Source organism: Clarias gariepinus, chromosome 8 (genome assembly GCF_024256425.1).
Source record: "Clarias gariepinus isolate MV-2021 ecotype Netherlands chromosome 8, CGAR_prim_01v2, whole genome shotgun sequence".
Taxonomy (NCBI): Eukaryota; Metazoa; Chordata; class Actinopteri; order Siluriformes; family Clariidae; genus Clarias; species Clarias gariepinus.
Window position 1 is genome coordinate 10,546,196 of NC_071107.1, and position 22,857 is coordinate 10,569,052.

General features: G+C 40.3%; 1 protein-coding gene across 1 annotated transcript in view; it reads right to left on the minus strand.

The window, feature by feature from the left end:
• Positions 1-17,309: 17,309 nt before the first annotated feature.
• Positions 17,310-22,857, minus strand: part of usp54a (ubiquitin specific peptidase 54a) — a 45,035-nt gene continuing 39,487 nt past the window's right edge. The window contains exon 21 of the mRNA XM_053502391.1: positions 17,310-22,698. Coding sequence (XP_053358366.1) covers positions 22,163-22,698 — 536 coding nt within the window. The 3' untranslated portion in view covers positions 17,310-22,162. The remainder of the gene's footprint in view (positions 22,699-22,857) is intronic.

Sequence of the window (22,857 nt, forward strand, 5' to 3'; positions counted from 1 at the left end):
ATAACAATTATTATTATTATTATTATTATTGGACAAGCCTTGCTATAATAATAATAATAATAATAATAATAATTGTTATTATTATTATTATTATTATTATTATAGCAAGGCTTGTCCAGCTTCTATTTCTTTCTATAATACTAATTACTAAAACTTTACTGTAAAGAAACAAAACAGATGAGGAACAATGATTCCTAAATTAATACAATGAACCTACAGTACTTACCCTAATGTTAGACTTATACATTATGAAAAACTGGCCCACACAACCTGTGCAAAAATAAATAAATAAATAAATAAATAAATAATGCAATTAAAGCTAATCTTGTCCAATTAAAATCACAAACTTCACTTATCTACTTCAGTTAGGGAGAGAGTCATTACCCCAAGTGAGAGACTTTAAATATCTCAGGGTCTTGTTTACGAGTGATGGGACATTGGTGTGTGAGGTTGACCGGAGAATCGAAACAGCAGGGGCGGTATTGCAGTCTCTTTGTCGCACTGATCTTAAGAGAAGAGAGCCACAATGCAAAGCCCTCAATCTACCGGTTGATCTTCGTTCCTACCCTCACCTATGGGCATGAGTGTTGGGCCATGACCGAAAGAGCAAGATTGCAAATACAAGCAGCTGAAATGGATTTTCTGAGAACGGTAGCTGGATTTTCTTTTAGAGATAGGATGAGAAGCTCAGTCATCTGTGAGAAACTGCTAGGAGTCAGTTGAGGTGGTTCGGGTATCTGGTAAGGATGCCACCAGGACTCCTCCCTAGGAAGGTGTTCTTGGCCTGTCCAGTTGAGAGGAGGCTACGGGGCAGACCAAGGACCAGGTGGAGAGATTATACTGTGTCTTCACACTGGCCTGGGAATGCCTTGGGATCCCACAGTCAGTTAGCTGAGGTGGCTGGGAAAAGGGAAGTTTGGGGTTCCCTGCTGAAAATGTTATCCCCGCAACCCAGCCTGGTTTATTTTCTGTTGTACAGGTAACATTTAGGTTCATTGCATTCATTTAGTAATCATTGTTTCTCATCTGTATTGTTTCCTTACAGTGTTCCAAGTTCCATCTTCTCCATCCATCTCCAACCACTTACCTGAAAAAACAATGATTACTAAATTAATAGAATAAACCCAAATGTTACCTGTACAACAGAAACAAAAAGCCAAATTTCAGATTTATACATTATGAAAAACTGAATTTACATGGCAGCACAATTAGCGTTACTAATTGAGAGAATTTAAAGATTTAAAGATAATTATGGAAACTGAATTTTATGGCAGAATTTTGGTGTGCCTAGGACATAGTGGTAACCCTTTCATTTCACATATTTTGATGATTCATGCTTCCTTTCTTCTTAAAAAGAAAAGAATGAAAGAAAAGTTTCACAGTTTTTTTGTCACTGCGGTGGTACAGTACCCGTGATCAGGGTTGTTCTTCAGATCATCAAGATTATGTATTGATATTATTGTTAAAGATGAAAAGACTTTTGAAGATCAAAACACATAATGTAAGACACACTTTGATTTAAGAGACATGAGCTCAGGGTCATTCAGAGAGCCCTGCTGTTAAATGACGTGGAAAGGAGTGAAGTGCTATAATCCCCAGTGGGTTAATACTCCTGCACATCATTTCACACTGTTTCACACTGCCCTGCACACGCACACAAACACACACACACACACACACGCACACACACACACCATCATCATCCTTTAAAATCATATTTTTTAAAAACAAGCTTCTAAGAAGTTACCAGAAATTTCTCATAGTTGGTTCCATTACACTAAATACAAGTTTTATTTGTCACATGCACAACCATACACAGTATGACATGCAGCGAAATGCTTTTATGACTGCTTATTTGACTTTAAGTTATATAACCTAAAAATAGAAAAAAAATACACTAAAAATAGAATTACACTATAAAATAGAATACACTTAAAAATACAATTAAACTAAAATATGATTTGCTATAAAAACAAAAATTTAAACTGGAAATTAATTTTATGCAATACACCTGAATTAACAATGAGTTTAATTGATAAAACCATTAATAAAATTAGAAATACCCAGACAGGGGAGATACTTTGTCAATTAGAGCAAATTCAAGAGTTTCCTTAGTTCTTTACTCACAATCCAAAAGTAATAATGATTTGCAAATAAATTCATTTTTTATTTCATTAAAATTCCCCACTGTAATAGAGGAACAGAATGAATCACTATTAGCTGAAATAACTATTGAAGAGTTAAAAATAGCTGTAACCAAATTAAAGGCAGGTAAATCCCCAGGAGCAGATGGCTATTCTGCAGAATGCTATAAAACCATGTTTGATCACTTGGCTCCAACTTTATTAAAGGCATTCAAATGGGTAATACAAAAAAGGAAAATGCTACCGTCATGGACAGAAGCGATAATTTTAGTTATTCCAAAAGAGGGAAAAGATAGAATGGAATATATTAATTATCGCCAAATTACTGTTCTAAATGTTGACTTTAAGTTGTTCACCTCAATTTTAGCTCGGAGACCAGAAAAGATTCTTCCAGACCTTATTAACTTAGACCAAACAGGCTTTATCTGCCAAAGGCAGCATCAGACAATACCAGAAGAACTCTACATATACTTACATTACAAACCCGAAGGTGGAAGCAGCTCTATTAAGTTCTCAGTGAGATGGGATTTCCTAGAAGGAATTGGCAAAATTTGGATTTCATAATAAATGATATCCTTATAGAAATAATTGAATCACTATATAATAAGACATATGCAAGATTTAAAATCAACGGAGAATTATTCAGATCAATTTAGAACGGGATACAAGACACAAGGATGCCCCATCTCACCGTTAATTTTTGCTCTGTTCATTGAACCTTTGAGCCAATGAATAAGACAAAACCTTTCAATTAAAGGTATAAAGATATATTGATCTATATGTTCTAACCTACTAAGTTACTGCCAATTCTGTTTGATTTTCCTGAAGGGTATAAGGCCATATATGGTTATAAACTTATTGTTACAAAAACTCAAGCATTAATATTTAATTATGAACCACCCAGACAAATTTTTAAAAATGTAATTTAAAATAGAATACGAAGTCACTTAACTATTCAGGAGTAAATATGATCACTCTAAATTATTTAATTTAAATTACAGTCTCCTTCATAAAAAAATAAAATCTGATCTACTCCGTAGAACCTTATTCCTCTCTACAGTTTAATTTCAAAAGTTGACTCTGTGCGAATGATAATTCTACGAAAACTGTTATCTGTATATCTATTTCAAACACTTCCAATAGAAATACCAAATCACCAATTTACAGAAAAGTTAATATTCAGATTTCTATGGCAGGGCAAAGATTTAAAACATTGCAATTAAGTAAAGAAAACGGTAGGCTCGACCTTCCATGCCTTGAAAAGTACTATTATGCAGCTCATCCAAGGCCACTTTGTGTCAGAACTACTGTACGACGTAAAGTATATTGCCATTGCTCTTTTGGATTTTGACCCTGTTTTTGTTCCTAATTTAACCAGTTCATGCCCGTTGTACATCGTCCGACCCTTGCCTTTTTACTGGACTTTTGAGTTAGATTATCCTTGCTGGTTTTGATTGTCATGTTTCTTAATCCATTCAATAATAAGCATCTCATTTGCACTTGCCTTCTCCGTGTCTGGATTATAACAACTTGTTTGTTGATGTAGTCCAAGAACCTCAGCAGGATGGTTTGAAATAGAGAGAGGAATGATGGACAAGCTTCCACTACCTGTTCTGGTTGCTGAAACAAACCCATGCGTCAATGTATTATTTAAAGTCTGGCACCAAGTGAAGAAAATGTGTAATTTGGAAGATGCAACAAGAATATTAAGATGGTGTCCGTTAAGTTAGATCTTTCAGAATATGGGGTAGGCTAGGTATTACAAACTATTATACATGTTTTAACAAGAGTAAAATTCAAAGATTTTAATCATTAAAGGGAAAGTATGGGCTTAATCAGAGTGACGTCTATAGATATCAAGTAAAGCATTATGTTGAACATAAAATTTAATCAGAGGTATTAAAGATAGCGGAGACAAGAATAATAAAGGTGATCTTATCAGTGTCTAAAGCTCAGCCATGCAATCAGATCATTTCTAAGTTGTATAATGGATTATTGCAAACGGTACAAAAGGACACATTATATGTTAGAAACAAATGTAATATGGAAGATGATAATTGGGGGAAATTTGCAAATCACAAAGTTCAGCTATATGGAGAGAATTTGGGTGGAAGAATCTCATTCGGTTCTTTATTACTCCTATACAGAAACTACACCAAGGAAATAGTACTAACTGATGGAGACTGGGTGGGGAAAAAAAAGCTAACCATTATCATATATTTTTGGCTTGTCGAAAACTAATCTATGATTGGTTGGTCTCTCCAACATTGAAATTCATCACCAGGGTACTGTATGCAACTCTTCACCATGACTGGTTTATATAACCTTCTTTTTACAGTTTTGTTCTTTAGACTTTCTTCTCTTTTTCAATCTTTCCTTCTTGACAATGCATGAAGGCTAGTTGAAAATAATAGGACAAATCATCAATTTAAACTTTGATCGTTTTCATTTAATATTCATCCTGCATTTTAAAACCGCAGAAAACATCGGGGTGAATATTATCTGTGAATACAAAATGTAAACTGATGTTTAACTGAGGGTTAAAATGAATGGTTTTTTTTTCTGTTGATGGTGTGATACAGCCTGATGTAAGAATATAAAAGCATATCTAAAAGTGTTCCTTTCTTTCCTACTAAACCAATTTACCAAGAATAACCCTTTATAATGAATTAAATATCATGTGTTTAAGCCATTTATGGTTGCATTTAATGTTGTGGAACATCTGCAAGACAAGTTAGTTGTTATTACTTATGTTATAGCAGCTTTAAGGAGCTATCAGCTGCTTGTTCCCTTACTTTCCCCTCTTTGCTCTCTTTAGGTAATTAAAACAAACTAAACCCGCAGGTTCTCATGCTATCGCTACACCAGAAAGTATACAGAATACTGTTAGGTGCTTTCTCTGACAACTTCCATAGAAAAATGTATGGAAAATTAAATCTTACTAGTTTAATGATTAAACAACAACAACAACAACAACAACAATAATAATAATATTAATAATGATGATAATAATAGCCTTATATAATGTGAAGAATCCAACTATCATTATTATTATTATTATTATTATTATTATTATTATTGTTGTTGTTGTTGTTGTTGTTTAATCATTCTCAGAATCAACATTCTCAGGGTCAGTGGTTAAATAATAATAATAGCCTTATATAATGTGAAGAATCCACCTATCATTAACCACTGACCCTGAGAATGTGGCCAGTAGCAGTTCAGTGGCTAAGATGTTGGAGTACTGACCAGAAGGTTGTAAGCTCAAATCCCAATACAACCAACCGTCTATTGTTTGTCGCCAAATGTTTATTGCTCTGAATGAAAGGTTCTGTGAAATGTTGTAAATGTTGCATTAATTCAAATCTTTAAATAAAATTACATCCGCTGTTCAGATAAAAACTATTTGTGATAATTCTGCTAATCTAATGGCAACGCTTTGGTTTAACTGTAACTAGTTTTATGTAATATCTTAATAAATTGAGCTTTTAGCTCGAGGTATATTTATGTTAAGCTAATGTACTCTAATAACAGAACCTTATTGTAATGTTTAATTGCTTGTTTGATATCAATCTATGTATCTAGCTTCAGTAACCCACACACATTACAGATAACTTTGTTGGTTGGTATTTTTGCATCTCTAGCAATAAAAAATAATGATTAAACTCAGACAGACCAGTTCAGTAGGCTGACTAAAGTGCATGAAAATGTTGTTAAGACACATTGTTCTCTCCATGCTCCTTTGCACGGAGATGCCTGCGCTCACAACTGGCAATACCACAGCAACAGCTGATTTTTCTGATTATTTGAAGAAGCATTGAGCTTTTATTTGTCTGTATTTACTTAATCTGCAGAAGCAGTCATCAGCCGTTCAATATAGGACTGCTGGATACACATGGGTGTAGGACTGTGTAGATGCTTTCCTAAACCAACACAGACAAAAAAAAAAGTTGATTGGTTACAAGGTGATTGGTTGCTTCATGGCAAATAATCCTCAGAAAAGAAAGAATGTATGTGGTACTGGCTATGAGGCTTATATATATATATATATATATATATATATATACATATATATATATATATATATATATATATATATATATATATACAGTATAGAGAGAGAGAGAGAGAGAGAGAGTCTGTGCACATCCCCCAAAATATGTGAACTATAGCGCCGCCTTTATTTTTTATATTTATTATTTCTAGTCATTCAGTTTGAATGAATTCAAACCAAACTCCAACAACAAATAGAAACAGCCTTCTGTTTTAAACAACATAATATATATCAAATGACGTATCAGAGGGTATAGTATCTTTTGCATTTGCTTTTTTTTTCTATCCCTAGAAAGCTAACAAGAAGTTAACTGTGCCAAAGACACACTGAACAGTAACAAAGGACAAGAGTGCATAGACTATTATTGATTGTTATGAGCAAACCAGCAGGAGCATAAAGAAAAGCTTCTTTCTGTTGAGTGCACTGCCAATAATCATGGAGCAAATTAACAGAGACAGCCACTTCCTGTTCACCTGGATTAATCCACCAAAGCATAAGAGTAAGTAAACATGTGAAATAATCTTTATTATTTTATTACTTCAAAAAGCATTTAATCAAGCCTTAATACACCATGTAATTGTCAAGAACTAACCTGGAGTGACCAGAAGACGTAGCTTTAGCGGTTAGCCCTTTGTTGCGTGAATGGTAAACCCAAACGCGGACGAACACGAGTGAGCAGGATAATCACGCTATTTGATCTAAGGACTCTCACGAATGGGGAGCAAGGGAAAGACACAATCTAACCCGCGTCCTATAAATACACACTCGATCAGGATTTTAAACCAAGAAGGTGAGTACTCACGGTTTGAAGAAATCCGACGTAGCATCGGCGACTCAATGACTGAGCGAGGTGCTATGGTTTGTTTACCTCTTTTATACTTCCTGGTTCGCGACCGCTTAACTTCCGGGTCCTAGTGCTGGTCGCGTTCCGAGTGTGCATGACAGTACCCTCCTGTCCAGGACCGGCTCCGGACGGTCCTGCGGTGGAGGATACCCTGTGACGGTAGTCCCGGATGAGCTCGGGGTCGAGGATGAAGCGTGCTGGAACCCAAGACCGCTCCTCGGGGCCGTAGCCTTCCCAATCGACCAAGTATTGGGTGCCTCTGCCCCGAGGCCGCGAATCAAGGATCCGTCGCACGGTGTAGGCGGGACCGCCGTCAATGATTCGGGGAGGAGGAGCAGGGCGGGTGGGGGGAACCATGGGTGAAGTGGTGAAGGGTTTCAGTTGTGAAATGTGGAATACTGGATGGATCCGGAGCGCCGTAGGCAGCTGGAGCCGGTAGGTGACAGGGTTGATCTGTAGATGGATGCGGTATGGGCCGATGAACCTTGGTGAAAGTTTCCGGGATTCTGTGTGGAGATGGAGGTTCTTGGTTGAGAGCCAGACCTTGTCACCTACTTTGAACAACCGTCCCGGAGGGTGCCGACGGCGATGTTGGGTGATGTAGCTGGCGTTGGTCTGTTGGATGGCACGGTTGGCTTGCCTCCATAGCCGTCGACACCTACGGACCAACTGTTGGGCCGAGGGTACGTCAACCTCCGGTTCCTGATGGGTGAACATCGGAGGTTGGAAACCATAGCATACCTCAAATGGGCTCAAGTTGGTGGCAGAGGAGACGTGAAGGTTGTGAGACAGCTCAGCCCATGTGAGGTAGCGGGCCCAGGAGCGCTGGTGGTCGGACACGAAGCATCTCAGGTAGCGCTCCAGTTGTTGGTTGGTCCGTTCCGTCTGACCATTAGTCTGGGGGTGGTATCCGGAGGACAGACTAGTGGTGGAGTTGATCAGACGGCAGAAGGCCTTCCAGAACCGGGCGGTGAACTGGGGCCCTCTGTCCGAGACGATGTCTTTGGGGAACCCATGCAGACGGACTACGTGTTCCAATATCAGCTCTGCGGTGACCTTAGCTGATGGGAGTCCGGTGAGGGCCACCAGGTGAGCTGCCTTGGAGAACCGGTCGACGATCGTGAGGATGGTGTTTTTCCCTTCGGAAACCGGCAGGCCTGTGATGAAATCCAAAGCGATGTGCGTCCAGGGTCGTCGAGGAACGGGAAGAGGTTGGAGCTCTCCGGGGGTTGGTCGGTTGGTATCCTTAGCCCTGGCGCACACCGGGCACGCCTGAACGAACTCCTCGATGTCCTTCTTCATGAAGGGCCACCAGAACGCCCGTTTCACGAACTGTAAGGTTCTTCGATTTCCCGGGTGTCCGGCCACGGGCGATGAGTGACCCCACTGGAGGACCTCAGCTCTTAGTGGTTGGGGAACGAAGAGTCGTCCAGGCGGTGCCCCTGCCGGCCCGGCCTCCGCAGCTTGAGCCTGGCGAACCCTTGTCTCGAGATCCCACTGGAGAGGTGCCACGATGCGTGAAGTGGGTAGGACAGGCACGGGGTCCGCCCGGGGGGCGTCTTCCTCCTGTTGTCGCGATAGGGCGTCCGCCTTGGTGTTCTTCGATCCCGGGCGGTATGATAGCTGGAAGTCGAACTGTTCGAAGAATAGTGCCCACCGTGCCTGTCGGGGATTGAGTTGCTTGAGGTTTCGGATGGTGAGGAGGTTCTGGTGATCCGTCCAGACGACGAATGGCTCACTGGCGCCCTGGAGCCAGTGACGCCACTCCTCCAAGGCCCACTTTATGCCCAACAGCTCGCGGTCCCCTACCCCGTATCGCTGCTGAGTGGGATTAAATTTCTTGGAGAAGAAGCCACATGGGTGTAGCTTCTGGTCTGGACCTCGCTGCGAGAGAACAGCACCGGCGCCCACATCCGACGCGTCCACCTCTACAACGAACGGTTGGTTGGCATCTGGGTGAAGAAGGATAGGTGCGGTGGTGAAGCGATGGCAGAGTTCCCTGAATGCTGAGATGGCGGCCGGAGTGAGTTGGAAGGGGTGAGTCGTGGGCCTGGTCAGATTGGTCAGTGGTGCTGCAACTGTACTGTAGCCCCGGATGAAGCGACGATAGAAGTTCGCAAACCCGAGAAACCGTTGAAGCTGTTTGAGCGTCCTGGGTAGGGGCCAATGACGCACAGCCTCTAGCTTCTGCGGGTCCATGGCCACACCCTGGGGCGAGATGACAAAACCCAGGAACGTGGTGGAGTGCTGGTGAAAAGCACATTTTTCCAACTTACAGTACAGTTGGTGAGCGAGCAATCTCTTTAGAACAGCCCGGACATGTTGGGTGTGTTCGGTGATCGTGCGGGAGTAGATGAGAATGTCGTCCAGGTAAACGAACACCCATCGGCCCAACATGTCTCTCAGGACATCGTTGATGAATTGCTGGAAGGCCGAGGGTGCGTTACATAATCCAAATGGGATGACCAGGCTTTCATAATGTCCCGTGGGGGTGATGAAGGCCGTCTTCCACTCATCGCCCTCTCTGATGCGCACCAAGTTGTAGGCGCTCCGGAGGTCCAACTTAGTGAACACGGTGGCACCAGAGAGGGCGTCCAGGGCTGAGTTGGTGAGCGGCAATGGGTGTCGGTTCTTGATGGTTATCTTATTTAACCCCCGATAGTCGACACACGGGCGAAGTTCCCCCCCTTTCTTTTTCACAAAGAAAAAACCTGCTGCTGCCGGTGACGAGGAGGGCCGGATGGTTCCGTGGCGAAGAGCGTTGGTGATGTACTCTTCCATCGCCTGCGTCTCGGTCGCTGACAGGGAGTAGAGGTGGCCGCGGGGGGGAACTGAACCCGGCTGGAGCTCTATGGCCAGATCGTAGGGACGAGGAGGTGGAAGGTAGGTGGCTCTCCTTTTACAAAAGACTCCAGCCAGGTCACGATAGGCAGGTGGAATGGCGTTGATGTCGACATCAGGGGCCTCGGACTCCGTGGAACACGTCCCAGCCGGGGCCTGTAGGCAAAGTTCAGTGCAGGTCGGTCCCCACTGGAGGATTCGGTTCTGGTTCCAGGAGATGAGGGGGTCATGCTGCAGCAGCCACGGGTATCCGAGGATGATGGGAGGAGATGAGATGGAGGTGAGGTGAAATTGAAGCTGTTCCTGATGTTGGTCGATTATGAATGTAATTGGTTGGGTCTGGTGGGTGATGGGACTGGATGAGAGGGGCCGACCGTCGACTGAAGTGATGTGAACCGGCTGGGATAACGCCTCGATCTTCATCCCCAATTCTTTGGCGTAAGTTGAGTCAATGAAGTTACCAGCGGCACCGGAGTCGATGAACGCGGTACTTCGGACTCGTTTGTGGCCAAATTGGAGAGTTACCTGGACCGTGAGGCGTGAGATGGTGGCGTTGATCGTGGTGGAGAGGTGGAGAGGGCCCGGTGAGTTTCTCCTCGCACTCACCGGGGCTGAGCGTTTCCCGGACGAATTGGACAGATCGCCCGGTGATGCGCCGCTGACCCACAATAGGCGCACAACCCCTCTCTGTACCGTCGTTCGCGTTCCGCCACGGTCAGGGAGGCGCGTCCTAGTTGCATGGGTTCCCCGGCTCCGGTGTCAACCACGGAGCAGATGGTAGAGCTTGGTGTCGGTCTCCACCTCGCCCGCTGGGTGTTCAAATGTGAGTCTGAGTTGGCGGGTGAACTCATTATATGAGTGCGCGGTGTCTGAATCCGCCCGGAGAACTGCCGTGGCCCACTCAGCTGCCTGCCCTGATAGCAACGAGACCAGAAGCGCGATGCGTAGCCGATCGGTGGAGTACCTGGTGGCATTAAACTCAAACACCAGATCAAGCGATGTTAAAAACACATTACACTTTCCGTCCGTGCCATCCCATTTATCAGGAAGTGCCAGAAATACATCCGAAGGAGGGGGGGGCGGCGCCGCGGCCGCCGCGACGGGAGAACGGCTAGCCGCGCTATCCACAGCCGCCCGGAGATCCGCGTTCTCCTGCCGGAGCTCCGCGACCTCGCGGCGCAAGGCCGCGACGTCTTGGAGGTCCCGGCGCAGATTAGCGATCTCCTCGGTTAGCGTGTTGATAAGCTTGGCGTGCTGATCTACCACGTCGCAGAGGTGCGCGTAGTCCGCTGGGTTCACCGCAGAAGGCTCAGTCATTCTGTCAAGAACTAACCTGGAGTGACCAGAAGACGTAGCTTTAGCGGTTAGCCCTTTGTTGCGTGAATGGTAAACCCAAACGCGGACGAACACGAGTGAGCAGGATAATCACGCTATTTGATCTAAGGACTCTCACGAATGGGGAGCAAGGGAAAGACACAATCTAACCCGCGTCCTATAAATACACACTCGATCAGGATTTTAAACCAAGAAGGTGAGTACTCACGGTTTGAAGAAATCCGACGTAGCATCGGCGACTCAATGACTGAGCGAGGTGCTATGGTTTGTTTACCTCTTTTATACTTCCTGGTTCGCGACCGCTTAACTTCCGGGTCCTAGTGCTGGTCGCGTTCCGAGTGTGCATGACAGTAATTATTGTAGCTATGTAACCATATACTGTACGTCTGTAACAATGTCAAACTTTACTATACCATAACTATACTACTAGTAAGTTCTATTAGAAAGTTAGATGTTGTTTGATTTTTCTATTCCAGAAAACTGGCAGAAGTGCAAATCATTTATATCAATAATCATTATACTTATTAATGCACTAATTCTAATATTTTATAATTTTTGTAGAAATTAGTAATTCACAGCGATTGATATACTAGATGCATCATATAACCTAAGAACAACATTTATAATTATAATAAATATTATTATTATTATTATTAACAACAACAACAACAACAACAATAATAATAATAATAATAATAATAATGTGAACTATGTTATATAACAAGGCTCAATTTTACGACCCCTGTTATTTTCATTGTACATGCACCCCTTGGCTCCATCTTAAAGAAATACAACATTCCTTATTACTGTTAAGCAGACGACACACAATTTTCGCCAGCCAGTTATCAGCATGCCCTTTAAGTGGGTTGATCATGGGCCCTGTCAGCCCTTCTGAGGTCAGCCTGGTAGACTATGCCACCTGCCTCCTGGAGGCAATCCTTGTCTGGAAGACCACATCAACAAACATTGCCTGGGAGTAAGTCCTGCCCAAGGAACTGGTTACAGACCAAATTATGCCTTTTGTATCCAAATAAATGGTGAATTTGGTGGATTAATGTATGATTCATTCATTTGTGTTTAAATTACTGTAATGGTGGCTGGTATAGGAGAGGCAGATCTGTACATCAGTGTACCACCCACAGAGTCATGGACTGGTGGAGTGCTTTAATCAAACCCTGAACTAGATACTGTATACTGAACCAACACCGTGGAGCAACCATTCCCGGCACTGAAGGATGGCTTCATTACCTCCTTGGACCTACAAAATCCATACTTTGACTGTCCCTTTCTGATACACACTGAGCCTGTGAGGCAAAGAACATCCAGTCCTGTATGCAAGCAAATCACCCCAGCAAAACCTGGATGCACCTGTATGCCACAGTGGAGCCATCAACTTGGCCATCTAAGAGCTGGCTGCCACTTCACACATGTGACTGAGGCACTGATTCCCATCGCTGCAGAAGTACTCTTTCCAGGTGCAATAATTATTATTATTATTACTTTTTAAAACAGGGTATATAGTCGAAGTACAGTGGAATCTCAGATTGCGAGTAAAGCGGTTTGTGAGTGTTCTCGAAGACAAGCAAAGATTTGTAATAAAGTCTTGGTTTACGAGTACCGAGTATCATGTATCACGCATGCGCTTCTTGTTTTGATGCGGAGCGTCACGTGATCATAACTGAGCCAACGTTTTTTCTCTCTCTTGCGCTACGGAATTGTGGGTAATCATCTCCCCTGCTGGGTCTTAGTGTGCGTCTCTTACTGGTATAATCAACATCCGTGCACGCGTGTACTGTTTACTAGAACACTGATCACGTGTGTGTGAGGAAAACATATTTTAATTTGTGTCGCTATGCGTGTGTGTACAGCGAGCGTGTAAAGCAAAAGCAAGTCTAATAAGAGAGGTTAAAGATTCATTTTCTCTCTCTGCTTAAGGGTCAGCCTGCTCTTTGTGTCTGTGTGTGTACACGTCTTTCTCTCTCACACACACACACGTAGACCCCCACAAACACTGCTCTGTTGCGATTCTTTTCAAAGAGAAAGTGCAGGTTAATTTGTTTTATTTTTACTTTACAGCAGTGATTTTGTTAGTGTGTTGCTCAATCAAGCGTCATTAGAGAGATTTCTTGTTTATGTTTCTGTATTTGTATTAATTATTTTTATGCATTTATTTTTTGGGCTGTGGAACGAATAATTTGAGTTTCCATTATTTCCTATGGGAGAATTTAACTTGGTTTACGAGTGTTTTGAAACACAAGCCCGCTTCCCGGGAATAAATTATGCTCATAATCCAAGGTTCCACTGTACCTCAAACAAGCTCTCTGTCTCTTTTTTTGAGAGCCTGTTGAGGTTCTTCTGCTCATGGGTTCTGCGATTGTGGGCCTACGAGCCATGCTCCCAAACAGAGCCACGATCCTCGCTCAGGTGCCAGCACAGTACTGAAAGGACAGTAGCACCTCAGTACCACCAACATCTTAAACATCCCCATTTTAAATAATTGCATAAAGCAATCATGTCAACTTAGAGCAGTATCTTAAATGAATTTTCTAACATTTCCAAAGAATTGTTTTGAGTGAAAAGAGAAACTCAACATAATAATATTGATGTTTTCCAGATAAAAATAGTCACTTAGTGTAGTTTTCATCTAATGTTAGTGTTGGAGATGTGTACTTAACAGCACAGACAAGAACTCATCTAGATCTTAATCAGGCACATTGTACAACAGTAGTAAGTTGTCATCTGTCATGATGTAATTCTGTCATTTCAAGAGTTCTACATTGATCACAGTGGCTTCATTATTTCTTTTGATTTCTCATTTTATTGCAACATTACACCAATTTACTCAAATTGCTTCCTCTTAAACATTTCAAATGATGTGGAAGACTAAACAGTTTCATAGACATGCTTTGCTATGGAGTCAGCTGTAATTTTATATGACTTGTGTGCTGCATTGATTAGCAATTTTTGTCTTGACGGAGCTCTTTTGTATCTAGTTATTTCTGGACTGGTACAATGCTATTTCAAAAATGCTGAAACACATTAGGAAGAAAAATGAGTGACAGAATCCAAGTTGTAGTTTCCCTTAAAAAGTTAAGGAAAGAGGCAAATAGATAATTGGAATCTAATTTTAGTGTTTTATGCTCAACCAAAAGGAAAAAAGATCAATAATATTGCAAAAAATGTAATTTAACCTATTGTGTTGATTAGAGAAACATAATGCTCAGACTTTGAGGACAGCATCACCTGTTGGTATTAGAAGAACACTGCAGGTTTTAGCTGCAAACCCTTTCTTATGTAACTAAGGATTACACTTCAGTGTATGTACTGTATGCAGTACGTAGACGTCACTAATACTGGTTAGGACTCCTCTGTAGTCTCAGAACAGACATTCTTTATGTCGTGTATTTTACATGTTGACATGTCTGGGGGGTTACAGATTCATGATCGCAGGGTTGCACGTACTGGAGTCATTAAATTAAGCAATTACAGAGCTCAGAATTTATCTTATTATCTGTTTTTAGTCCTTATTTAATCTTCTTTAGCGCCACTTACATTAGGATAGAGAGCTGAAAAAAATTTATACTTAGGTTATACACTGAGCAATCAAATTAGCAACAACAACAAAAATCTTTATACAGTGGAACCTTGGATTATGAGCATAATTCGTTGCGGGAGCGGGAAATTTTTCCATAAGAAATAATGGAAACTCAAATTATTCGTTCCACAGCCCCAAAAAATAAATACATAAAAATAATTAATACAAAATATAAAGTCAAAATAAAACTAATAAACCCACACTTTACCTTTAAAAAAAGTAAAAATAAATCCTGACAGATAAGTGTTTCCGTTCATGCGCGTAGGCGCTGTGTGTGTGTGTGTGTGTGTGTGTGTGTGAATCTAAAGTAAGCAGAGAGGAAGAATCGGCCCCTCCCGTCTCACCCTTCTCATCTTACACAGTAAACCTTTCTCCACATTTAAATATTGGTGGTTAACATGGTCACAGTGTTGTAGTAAACTGTACACGTGTGCACGGATGTTAATTATACCAGTGACAGTCGCGCACTAAGACTGAGCAGGAGAGACGATTACCCACAATTCCGCAGCGAAAGAAAGAGAAAAATTGGCTCAGTTGTGATCACGAGACGCTCGGCATCGAAACAAGAATTAGCATGCGTGATACATGATACTCGGTACTCGTAAACCAATACTTGCTCGTTTTTCAAGTCAAAATTCATAAAAGATCTTTGCTTTTCTTGAGGAACACTTGCAAACCATGTTACTCGTAATCCGAGGTTCCACTGTATCTGCCATAATAATATTTATAATATGCCACAGTCCTTTATATAATCCATTAAAGTAGGAAAAGCAATGTGAAAAACATGTTATAAGTGAATTTACATACAAATTTATTTACATTAGGACCAGCTGTAAGGTAAATCACAAGTTTATATTAAGGTGTGCAATGTTTCTATAGCAACAACTTGCACAGGGACCTTTGTTATATATACTTAAACTATAATAAAACTGTATTGTGTAAACTCTCTGCATTGAAGATATTTATGAAAAAATCATTTGTGGGTACATGAGATGAGTAATAGAAAGTTTTAGATATTTTTGTTTGACTGTTTGTGCACGTCACATAAAAATTTTTAATGGGGTTTTCACAGGTATTTGGCTAAGCATGAGATAACTTAGGCTTTGTTTAATCGCAGAAGAGAAGATATGCTACTATGAAATTTAAATGGGAAATGTCCATATATCATAAAAATTCGACCTTGAAAAAAAAATCATTAGTTCATCTCAAAATTCAACAGATGGCACTGTAAATTTTTTAATATGCACTTGTGAGTTTGCACTTGAAATCTACTAAATAAAATCAATCTCACACCTTCATTCCGCACACTTCACAGTAACACAAAAAAATTTCTTTATTCCAAAATTACCCTGAGTAAATACCCTATTCCAGGGTTACACACAATAACTCGTTGGACTATTCACTATTCACAGAATTTCTGGTGCTGATGTACACTTAAGAGCTTTATATAAAATTGATGGCTTATTTTCGATGGAAATAAATTCAATAAGACGTGCAATTTTTAGGTATATTAGGTGAGAACGCCTGGTGTGGAGTCGATCCCAAAGGTATGTCTTTAACACGAATATACAACGTAAAGCATACAGATCCACTTGACTGAATCTTTCCCCTTTCTCCAAAACTGCCATCATGTCATCCAAAAATCTTGTCATTGCACCTATGGAAATGAATTTCACACGTGAAATGTTTGTGCTTTTAAATCGCTAGGGGAATCCTGGACGTTTTTCTCTCAGAGTTGTTATTGGACTGTGTTTTGTTGAGAATTTTCCGAAATTAGGATTACTCACCATCAGCACAGCTTTACAGAACAGCCATTTTATATTATTGTGCTTCCGGACAGATTAATTAAAACCGGTGAGGCCGACTCATTTCTCCCGCACCCCAACCCCCCATAATGCTTCTGGTACAGTATTTCATCACACCCCTTAATTGCATTGCTTTCAAGTGTTCTGTCTACACATACACTCATCTACATGGTTGTTCCTTCAAAGCAATATTTACCTCTGCTACTTGAGACAACTTTAACAGCATTTTGCTCAGTAACACTGCTGGCGCTTGAGTGTACAGTAGGTGTAATTAAATGATAAGCACAGACTCTGAATTAAGCACACAGTTTGTGCATCGGCTCCAGGCCTCTCTGTTCCTGTCCCATTCAATCAGCTTTATTTCAGGCTTAAGGGCTTGATAAGAAAAATGACTATTTCTGACTACATAGGAAAAAGTTAATACATTTATTTAAATGAAATTTATGCCTGCGCAGGCTTGTGTGCTGAATAGAGAAAAAAAAATCTTATGATTGTGAAAGAAAACATCATAGAAAAATAGTTTCAACATGCTAGAAGGGGGAATTCTGGAGCAGGAAAGTGTCAATGGGTATTACATATCAAATGCAAAACCTGATTCTAACGACATGCTGAATCTAATTGCATTTGGGCACCTTTACTAAAGAAAAAACAAAAAATTAATTTTAAAAAATCCACGCTGGAAGCATTTCTGTTTCGCTCCTCACTAGAGCACAACAATAACTCTTTATTGCAAAAATACCAGTTCCAGTTTCTACCACAGCATATACAAACAAGATTCAAACTAGAATTAATCTCCATGTTTAAGACTGAAGGCTATGAATATCTTTATATACATATGCATTTACACTATTCAATTTTTCCCTGTCTGGTTCACTTCATTTGCAGAAAAAAAAATAAGAGAAAAGCGAACAGACAGCTGACTAATGCATACAGTACTGTATCCAATACATCTGGCAAAAATCGACTTCATGTTAAACTTCTTACACAGGAAAAAAAGTCTCTAAAATAGCAAGAGCAATGCAAAAATACTTACCTTCATACAACAAAATTAGACTTTGTTTTTTAAATCACTGAGGAAAAACTAGACTTTTAACTTCAATTAGATTTATAGTGATTTCAAACTATTACTGAACATTTAAATGCATTTACTGATGTCATGTTTAAATTACAAATTGTTAAAGCAAAAAATCCAGCATTCATTTTCCCAGACCGTTCAGCTTTTTAGAACGTTTTCACGTTTCCTCCATGAGACAAACTGCAGAAAAGGCATTTCCATAAACTAGTGGTTCTCAAACCGGGACATATTAAAGCAAGGCCAGGGTTTGTTGGTGCGTTTTTGTTGAAAAACCAAACTCTTTAGAAAAGATATGATATTTATGAATACGTTCTCATGTTAATTCGCTGTGTGTAAATCAAACATCAGTAGACTCCCTTTTTGAAACGTGTCTCTGATGTCAGCAGAGTCTCCTGATTTTCGTGAAGATGAAAAAAAAAACAAAAGAAAAAAAAATTCAACAGGCAAATTCATAGAAGCATGAATAGCACTTCCTTTCTTTTTAGTTCTAAACCATTATAACAAGTGGATAAGATTGTAACTGATGGATGCTGTTTTAATTCCTACATAATATAAGGTAACAATTTTGGAAACGTTTTATTCTGATTATAGCATAAAAGAAAAAAAATACAGATGTAAAATCAGATTGCTAACATACTTGGGTCTTTTTGCAACCAGGTTGCGCACAGACCTTTTTTTTCCTCTAAACCTCCTGAGACTTGGACTCTAGAGTACATTGAATTTTCTCCTCGTTGTTCCTCTTTATCATCACCCGATAACTTTATAAGAACAACCAGAAATAGGTTGGCAAAAAAGTTATACCCAACGGTCCACATATAAGGAGTGCACAAGGATATATAGATATATACACTGCCTGGCCAAAAAAATGTACACGCTAAGATTTAATTCAATTACCTTTAGCTTTGATTACATCACACAATGTGGTCCAGTTCGTGTGTGAAAATGCTTCTTTATGCTCCTAGAACCACACTTTCACAATTTGAGTCCTGGAACAAACATTCAGGTCGTTAGCTGACTTTATTTTAATGCCACATAACGTAACCTGACCAACTGAAGCGACCCCAGATCATAACCCTGCTGTATCTCCAGAGACTTGTACAGTGGGCACTATTCATGATGCCTTCTCACCCTGATGCACTCATCACTCTGAAATAGGTTCAATCTGGATTTATCAGACCACATGATCATTTTTGATTGCTCCAGAGTCCAATCTTTATGATCCTTTGCAAATCTAAGCCTTTTTTCCTATTAATCTCAGTAACAAGTGGTTTTCTGATGGCCAAGTGTTTAAGTGATGGTTCAGCACTACCTTTGCAGGTTTTCTTAACCCAATAACAAATCTCCTTAGTGGTTTTCTTTGCTTTATGCAGCTCAATAATTTGACCCTTTTGAAATTGTGATTATTTTATTTTTGGCCAGGCAGTATAGTTAAGTGAAACTCATGTTATATTGGGGTGTATAACATCTGGGTCTCAAGAGGGACAACACCAAAGACGTCTATAATTCAAAACGCAACTTGGCCCAAGCTTAAATCTACTGTGTCCTTTCAGTCGATGGTTCAGTTATATAAAAAAAAAAAACAATAGTCAGATTATTACTGTACATAATAACCAATTTTATATTTGAATATTAGCACTGTGTTTATAAATAAATCTGTACTGTGAAGGTACAGTAAGGAGTCCCTGGCTGCACAAAGTTTAAGAACCACTGCAAACTTAATTTAAAGCAGGTCCCAGTTTGATCATTTTGTCTCTGCTCTTATGTCCCACTGACTGCGAGGAGAGAAACCGAACAAGCCCGGTTTCCTTCCCAAAAACTTATATGTAAGTGTATAATTAATTACACTTTTATAGAGGTCAGTACTTCAGGAAAATACTGATTTATATATTCAGTATCAGTACAGTATAGAAAACTATATATATATATGACTAAATTTTATATATAGATCTATAGATTATGCAGTTACACATATAAACATTGAATTATTCCCATAATAATGGGAAATGTACATTACAACAGAATTACACTTCCTAACTTAACACTTGTGAAGTGCACTAAACCAGGATTAACATAGTTAAGCAAAAATCACAAATCTCAGGCTAGTATACGGTATTAAGTTATATGAACACAGGCCTTGCGACATTGCATATACACTTTGTAGCATCTGTAGCTGCACGGTTTTTAAGCATGACTGTTAAAACGTTTAAAGCATTCATTTAGTGGCTGTGGCTCGCTGAATCCACCACATCATGCCATTAAGTGCAACGTTTTCCGACATGGGATAAGATGAAATACTGAGTTTGGGTGGGATAATGCGGTGGCCGGAAAAAATACTTCACGTCATGACGTTTCTAATGTGTGTGTTTTTTGCAATATTGAAGTATAATGGATATTTTAAGAGCAAACGTCAGATTTTAAACAATCGATTTGGGTTGTCTTTTTTGCTGTTACACATAACCAATACCTTAATATGATAGTTTGGTCAGATTTTGCTCTTCACTGCACCAGGAAGTTACACATATTACACGTAGTAAGGTTTTACGCATCTTAGGAAGAATGATTTGGTTCTTTTAACCACTGCGTTTGTTAAAATGCCTTAGTTTCCATCATGATCTAGCATACGTCTAGAGCAAGTAAAAAAAAAAAATTGGAGTAAGATTCATGGGTCAATACTGTAAGTACTGAGAAATCTGAGATAAATCAAAATGTGCATCTATATATCAGTAAAGCTTTCTTTTTTATTACTGTTGCATTCCTATTACAAATACTAATATATACAGTATATATTTTTTATTATTTTCCCTTTTTGAAGATTTCGAATCAAATTAAACTGTACACTGAGGTTGCATCTAATCAGCTAGAAATGATATTCCAATATCTGATAAAAAAAAAAAAATTCCCTGGAATTTTGATCATGTATTAAAATATACACTGGACCCATTCTAATCCAAGAAATATGGTTCTAGGTCAGAGGGACGTACGTACTTAATTGCAGTTTGTGATACTCAAGGGCGTCTCCTAACCCAGTGGATGGCAGTGATGGTCATCCTCTGTGCTGCACATTATGTCGTTTTGTCTCTATATTCCTGGTGCAGTTGGAACAGATCTGTTCAGCTCTGTGCATTTTGCCTTGAAGGCAACTCACCATGCAAATTATGATTAAACGAAGGGGGCGGAGTCACCCAGGGCGAAAGGGACGCCTCTCAGGCAGCTCTAGAAACGTTTCTCCTTGAACTGAATCTGTTTTAGCCATGCTGTTGCATAAATGGACTATATCTGGATCTTAAACACTGAAGTAATCAGTAGTTATATTCTGACTGCTTTGAGTATATTTTTTGCATTAGGTCTTAAATCTAAATGATGCAACGTTCTCAGCTCACTTCACAGCTTTGGTTGTGATTACGTTGCAGAGTTTTAATAAAATAAAATAAAACAATAATAAAAAAATACAAAATGTATATACCTGCCAGACGCAGCGTATGTTTTTAAGACTGGAATAAATATGTTTCATCAGCGTTAATGCTAAGCAAATAAAGTTTCATGTGTTATTCTTATCTGCTGTACCCGGTACGCCTGTGACTTTAACACTGTTGGTTCTGGTTTATTTTAAAAACTTCTTTTTTTTATTTTTTATAATGCCTTCCGCTTTAAAATCCTCTCATAATAATTCATGTGACAAGTGGGTGTATTTTTACACCGAAATAATCAATTCCATTCCATCATGAGTGTTTTTTAAGGAGACACTTGGCATGTCATGAAGCTAGAACACAAAACAAATGGAAATGTTCTCGCTCCACCACTCGTCCCTGTCCCAACGTTTCTACTGCACTGCTTTCAACTCATTCACACATCACGATAGTTTCTAAACATTTAACTTTATAATTTTAAATATAATATACATCACTCTGCTTATTCTAGAATGCGAGATGATTTTCAGAAATCTAAAATAAAATGAGGATTTTTAACAGTTTTATAATCCAGACCTGTGGTTCAGTAATCCAAAAATAGTAAGCTCTGTCTCAAAGTCTTGTCTTCAATTTGTGCTTTTTGTCCTCATAAAAATGCACTCTTACCAAAACACTGTAGTTAAACACCGATCACATTGGCAGGTCATTCGAGGAACGGATTCTGTTCTTCCTATTGTGTTCAGTCGATAAAACACAAGCGAGAAATCTAAATCCAGAGTCTAAAACAGTCTTCAGCCGTCATGATGTGCACAGTGCCGACGCGAAGTTTGAGGCCATTCTTCATCGACCAAAAAAAAAAAAGAAAAGAAAAGAAAAAATAGGCTTCAACCAACAGGGGAGGATGAAGGAGATGGATGCAGGAAGCGAAACTAAGGATTAGGCTGGTGTACGACTCTCCTTCATTCCCACTCCTTCTCATGCAGATGTATGTATGAAGGTGTGTATGAGAAATGATCATGTGACATGATGCTGGCATTTTCATGAAGTGGTGCTCCAATTTGCTCAGTTGGCCTGCCTGTAGTGGTTTCTGTAGGCGATGCAGGCCTGGCAGTAGTTGCCCATGGGTTCAGATGGAGCCTGCTGGCACAGGGAACAGAGCTGAGTGTGAGAATCACGTCGGGGCCTGAGCGCCTGGCCATCCGGGTGACCTGTCCTGTAAGCAGCACTCCTGAGGTTTCTCTCTGGTGGCATATCCATACGCATGGGCTGGGCAGTGGGCACATACTGCAGGTGTCTGGGTAAGCTGGCATGCTGAGGTTGGTGTTGAGAAATGGCCACATTTCTGCTAGCAGGCATTGAGTGGCCCGAGTGAGCCAGGGTGGCATAGCGGGGATCGGCGTAGGTCCGGGGATCAGGATGAGCAGCATGTCCGACTTTGGCCCGAGGCACGGACTGCACGGGAGGAGCCGATCTCCAGGGTGCCCGAGGAAGGGTCCCATAGCTCATTGCAACGCTGTTGGAGCCTTTGTAGGTCTGAGCTTCACCCCGATCAAGCACAGCCAGAAACCTGTCGACCTTTTGGGGATCTCCGGCAGACACTAAGCAAGCAAGGATAAACATTTTAGATCATTTACATAAAGTTTAAGTGAAGTCACCTCAGTGCTACATACTGATCAGGCTAAATCAGCTTTTAGACGTAGACAGGACAATGAGCACTCTGATTGGCTGTTCGGTTAATAATTGTAGGAAAAGGTAAA